Below are 5,707 nucleotides of genomic sequence, written 5' to 3'. Positions count from 1 at the left end.
AACTCTAATCTAATAAATAGTGTGAGTGTGAGTGGGGGTCTTTTTTGTGGCCGCAATCTAATCTTCAAGTTCATTACAGAGCGTAGCGAAACAGATGTTACTCTATTCTATATATTAGTTTTATTGAATTCAGCTGCAATCAATTAGGGAAATCTAAATGAAGCGAGATCATAAAATAGAACACAAAGTGCATCTAAAATCAGGTGTTTGACTTGATAAGAATTTCAGCTCTTACTGATTAATTGAAGTTAAGCAACTGCAGCTCAATGTCCAATAAAAACTGGTTTGCTTAATGTTTGAAGAAGGTTTTTCAAATTGAATGAAAATGAAGCAACAGCTTTAACGTAATTGTTAATTATTTATTTCGCTTACTTAACATAAACAACAAAAAAATATGGAATTAAAGTACATTTGTTAGCTAGATATACGATTTTTGTCCGATACTGGAAAAGATTCAAGTCGTGTGATTTTTGTACTTAGCTTAACTGCGCGCCTTGATGCAGACTTTGATGCCATTGCCGCTCTTCATGACGAGCTCGGCCAAAGGATTCGGCTGATGATCGGCAACGGGCAGGAATTGATAATGACGCAACAGCATCGAGAGCGAACATTTCAGCTCGAGCATGGCAAACTTTTGCCCAATACAATTTCGTGGTCCGGCGCTAAAGGCGGCAAAGGCAAACGGATGCAGTTGCTGTTCGTTGAGATAGAAGCGATCGGGATCGAAGCGTTCGGGATCGGGAAAACTGACAGGATCGCGATGCAGCATATAGATCAGACAACTGACCGAAGCCCCTTTGGGTATCGTGAGCTTGCCGACACTCAAGTCCTCATGGACTTTGCGCGAAAAGAACGGCACCGAGGGATACAGACGCAACGTCTCCTTGATCACCGCCTCGAGATACGGCATCGATTCCTTTTCCCTGCCCTCCAGCTCGACGGCCTCTTCGTAAACCCTTTGTTGGACAGCCGCGTGTTTCGACAGCAAACTGATGGCGAATGCGATGGCCGAACTCGTGGTGTCGTGTCCCTCAAACATGAATGTGTCGACCTCTTCGCGTATATCGACATCGCTCAACTCCGAGCCGCCTCCTTCAAGCTGTGACAGCAGCAGCATATCAAGGAAGGCCAAGCGTCGCTTGCTCCCGACATCGTTGTCTGCCTCCGAGGCAGACTTTTGTTCATTCTCCTTAAGTTGCTGCTCCTGCAACTGCTTGCGTCGCATGTTGATCACTCGATAGGTTTCCTCGTGCAGCACTTTCAAGGCGGCGTTGCGTGTGCGACCCGCTTCCGAGAGGCGGAAAAGCACATTGAAACGTTGCCAGAACGAGAAACTCTGGCGATGCAAGATGTGGCATATGCTAAGGAAGAAATTAAAGAAATTGAAGAGTGTTGCAAGTACAAATCCCGAAGTTGCCACACTTACGTTTGCACCGCACGCACATATTCCGAATCGCTTTGCATTTGGGCGTGCTTCTTGATGCCCATCGCCGTCTCACAGATGGCATCGAGGGCAAAGAGAGTGATGTATGGATATATATCAAAGGGTTTGCCATCTGTGGCATGCTGCTTCAATCGACTCACAAGGATCCGACAATTCTCCTCCATGGGTTCCTTGAATTCGCTGAGTATGCGAAAATGAAACGCAGATGTCAAGAGTTTGCGACGACGATGCCACGATTCTCCGCCGCTGGTGAGGAGACCTTTGCCCAGCCAGGGCTGGAGTAGCTCGTAGTTGCGTGACTTTTGCAGCAGCGAATTGTTGCCCAGCAGCTGTTTAATGTCCTCGGGCGTGGTGAAGAACACCATCAGATCCTTGCCGAACCAAATGCGAAATACCGGACCATGTCGCTCCCGCAACTCTTTTAGCCAATTGAGGATCTCTACATCGAAGGCAGAGTTGTATGTTGAATACTTGATCATTGTGTTCTTCTTCTCCTCTTCTCCTTACTTACCCCCCTTTTTGACATTCGCTATTAGCTCGCCAATGCTGGGACCCGGCAAGGTTTTGCTAAAGCGTTGCAGCTGCAAGAAGCGCAAAATGTGCGGCAAGTAGCGCATGAAAAGCGCCCACAAGGCGAACACAATCAATGCCAACGTATTCATCGTCGATCAATTGCAAGTCTATAAAAAAAATTGTGTGTGTGTTTGGCGCTTGTAACAATGCGAATCAAACAACCGTTCGGTTCTCGTTGTGAAGCTCGACTAAACGATTGCTAAATGTTGCAAAACACAGAAGAAAAAAAATGAAAAATGAAAACATTGTCAAGTCTTCCAACGATGATTAAGCACTTTCTGTGGCTGCCGACTCAAATGTTTGCAGCACTTGCGAATGCCCTGCAAAAAAGTTCTGCGCCTACTTCCACAAACTAACTCAGCTCTTAAAAGCCGCCATAAATGCTCTTTAATCTTAAGAGATAAGGTGGTTTTTTAATGGAGTGAACAGCGAGAAAAGTACATCAATTTATTGAGCATAAAGTAAGCATTTAGTTTTGATTTTACAACCTCAAAAAATAAATAAATAAATAAAAGAAAATGTAGAATTCCAATAAGAATCGATTGTCAATGTAAATATAGAATGTCTACCTCAAATACTCGTAATAAAAAAGAAGAAAATGCATTATTCCCTTAAGAATGTAAATATAGAATTTCTGGCTTAAATTTGAGTAATAAAAAAAAAATAAATATAATAAATGAAAATATAGAATTCCCATATGAATCAATTGTCAATGTAAATATAGAATTTCTGCTTTCAATTTTCTTAATAAAATTAAAGTAGTTTTTTTAATATTCCACATATTTGTTTATATACAATGATAATTGCAAAATCTTGATGCATTTTTGGTTCTTATAATTTTTTTATATAAACATTTACAAGAAATTCTTTCTGCATACAATTTGTAGTAAATATTTCTAGTGTTATGGATCGTCACAGAATTGTTCTATATCAAATTTCAATTCAATTTCACGCCAGTTCTTAAAGAGTATCAAAAATGCTGTACTTTAAGCAAAGGTTTGCAACATTTTTGATTGCTAATCGCTTGTGACGCGCCCACTTCGAGTAATTAAATTAAAATGCCTGATTCAGGTAAAATTCATTTCAAAGTTAGCTATAAAAAAACAGTTGTGAGGAGAGTGTAAAGCGGTAAAACAGTGGCAACTGAGTCGATAATTCGTCTATGTCCAACAAGAAATGATGTAGAGCACATGCAACTACAATTACAACAACAACTAACTACAACTACAACTATAACTAACTACTACAATAACAGCAACCTGTCCAGAGAGAAGAGAGCGATCCACTCGCTTAAGTATCATAGACACACACGACGATTGCGGGGTGTTGTTCTCCCTCCATCCATCTCTCTCTCTCTCTCTCTCTTGCGAGTGAGCTGTCGCCGCCTCGCTTATTGCGTATTGCGAAAATGTGAAAAACAAAACGAGTTACAATGTCGGACCTGACCCACATAAATAATATAGCGAACACTGTCAATTTGTCGCGCGCCGAGCGGAGGTTAGACTACACTATATTACATATGATACATACATTCGTGCAATTTTAGACTGCGATCCAAAATTGAATCATAACATATAATATAAAATGCATTATACTGCAGACTAGTCTGTCCATTAGTTTCACTTCTATCTTATCTGCACTTTATTAGCTTGTTTTTCTTTTCGACAAACGAACGACACTTAATTTTCAATGCTGCGAATTCGTATTGTATTGTATATATTACTACACTGCAAAAAAGATCAGACTTTAAATGCTGCGAGTGAGTATTGTATAAAAAACTAAAAAAAGACTAGTTTCGGCATCAAAAACATTTGCCTTAAAAATTGTGTTCTTAAAATAAAAAACTTTAAAAACAAGTTCTTAAAACTAAGAACATCTGCCTAATTCACAAAATAAGATCAAAAATACTTTTAAGTTACAAAATTCTGTAATCCATTAAATTTCCTAAAATTGCTGCGAATCAGTATTAGAAATAATACTACACTGCAAAAAAGACCAGTTTCTAAAATCAAGAACATTCACTTTACCAAATGTGTGTCCTTTTAGAACTTAAAACATTAGTATTAAAAATTCCAAATTCTCAAAATAAGATAAAAAATACTAGATTTAGGTTGCAAAATTCTGCAATCCATCGAAACTGCCAGAAAGTTTTTATCTAGCTTTGAGTATTTTTGTTTGTAATTCAGTTAGTCGAATTGCCGCAGAGAAGGGAACCCAAGACGGCTTCAAATGCTGTGTGAATCGCGACAAAATCTTGATTTGAGAACTTCTTTTTTTTCAGTGTCTTATAGTATTACTATAGACATATGTATATTTGAAATGCAGTGCAAGGTTCGGCAAAGCCGGCGTCTGGTATCAATGTGTACTTATCTGGCTAGCAAGTGTGCAATTTGATTAGTTTGCTACACTCAAGTTCAGGAATTTAGATTTCAACTTTTACAGCTCATTACAGATTCATTTTGCAGTTGACTTTTATCGAAATTTAATTATTAAGGGCGCTATAGAATGGAAGTGCATTATAATTTTGTGCCTGCAACAAATGTATGTTACAGGCAGAAGGCCTATAATATACATTTGTTCTTGATTAGCCGAGACGATATAGCCATGTCTGTCTGTCCGTCTGACTGTATCTACACCTAGATCTGAGAGCCAATAAGAGACAAAGATATAATTTTCAACTGCACTTGTTATGTTTGCACGCATGTTTGTTTAAAATTTTTGCCACGCCCACTTCCGCTCCCGAAAATTGAAAAAACTCTAATAACAAGCGTAATTTTTAAACTAGAAACGTACAATAATAGCTACAGTTTTTATAATTCCTGAGTATTTGTTTGGATCAGATAAAAGTTGTAGAAGTTATTGAAGAAATACTTTTGTGTGGCGAAAAACGCCTACTGCAATTGAGTCTTAATTGCTGGGGCTAAAAATCTGGTATATTTTGTATTCTATGGTATATTATGCATGTTATAAAATATTCATATACCAAATATAGCATTTGGTATATTTTTGTATTTGCACTCTGTGGTATATTTTGATGGTACAATATACATATACTAAATATTTTTGTGGTATATTTCCAGTATATTTGTAAAATATTGTTTTATGGAAAATTGGTGACAGGTATCTCACAGTCGAGCACACTGACCTGGAGCTTACTTGTTCATTTTGTTTAATCACTTTCTTTATACAGCAGACAAATGTCTGAAATCGTTCAATTTTCATACCAGTTTCACATAATTTGCAGATTATGCATTTGCTACTTTTATGTCTTATTTTTATATATTATGATTCTTGTGCTATTTTAAATTTTTCCTTTTTGTCCTGAATTACAAGATATTTCTCAGAAGTTTACCTCTGTTGTACAAATCTTACTCTTCTTTCATTCAATAACTTCAATTCTCAATTTAGAAGTTTGTTGCCCAAACAAGTTCACACTCATTTGGTGAAATCTATAAATACTCAAGTATTTAACTGAATGCTATTTCTTGCAAACCGGCTCGATTTCAATTTATATGTTATGCTAATAAGTCAAGGTATGAATTCTCTAATCACTACGCAAACTAACCATCGCATCAATCCATCTTGCTGTGTTGTTTACTTAGAACATGTTTAGAATTTCATAATGTTGACCAAACACAAATACACAAATACAAGACGTTTTATGAATACTACTCTTGAATAGTCGACAAA

At 37.6% G+C, this 5,707-nt stretch overlaps 1 protein-coding gene across 1 annotated transcript; it reads right to left on the bottom strand.

The window, feature by feature from the left end:
* Window positions 1-345: 345 nt before the first annotated feature.
* On the bottom strand, window positions 346-2,216 carry LOC133848315 (probable cytochrome P450 4s3). Its single transcript, XM_062283814.1, has 3 exons — window positions 1,956-2,216; window positions 1,427-1,883; window positions 346-1,361 (listed from the first exon to the last, which is right to left on the bottom strand). Exons 1-3 carry the CDS (start codon window positions 2,104-2,106, stop codon window positions 482-484), a joined length of 1,488 nt encoding a protein of 495 aa, XP_062139798.1. The 5' UTR covers window positions 2,107-2,216; the 3' UTR covers window positions 346-481.
* Window positions 2,217-5,707: the final 3,491 nt, after the last annotated feature.

This window comes from Drosophila sulfurigaster, chromosome X, assembly GCF_023558435.1.
Source record: "Drosophila sulfurigaster albostrigata strain 15112-1811.04 chromosome X, ASM2355843v2, whole genome shotgun sequence".
NCBI classification, from domain to species: Eukaryota; Metazoa; Arthropoda; class Insecta; order Diptera; family Drosophilidae; genus Drosophila; species Drosophila sulfurigaster.
The sequence above is the reverse complement of the archived record's forward strand: the minus strand, read 5'-3'. Positions and strand labels throughout refer to the sequence as shown.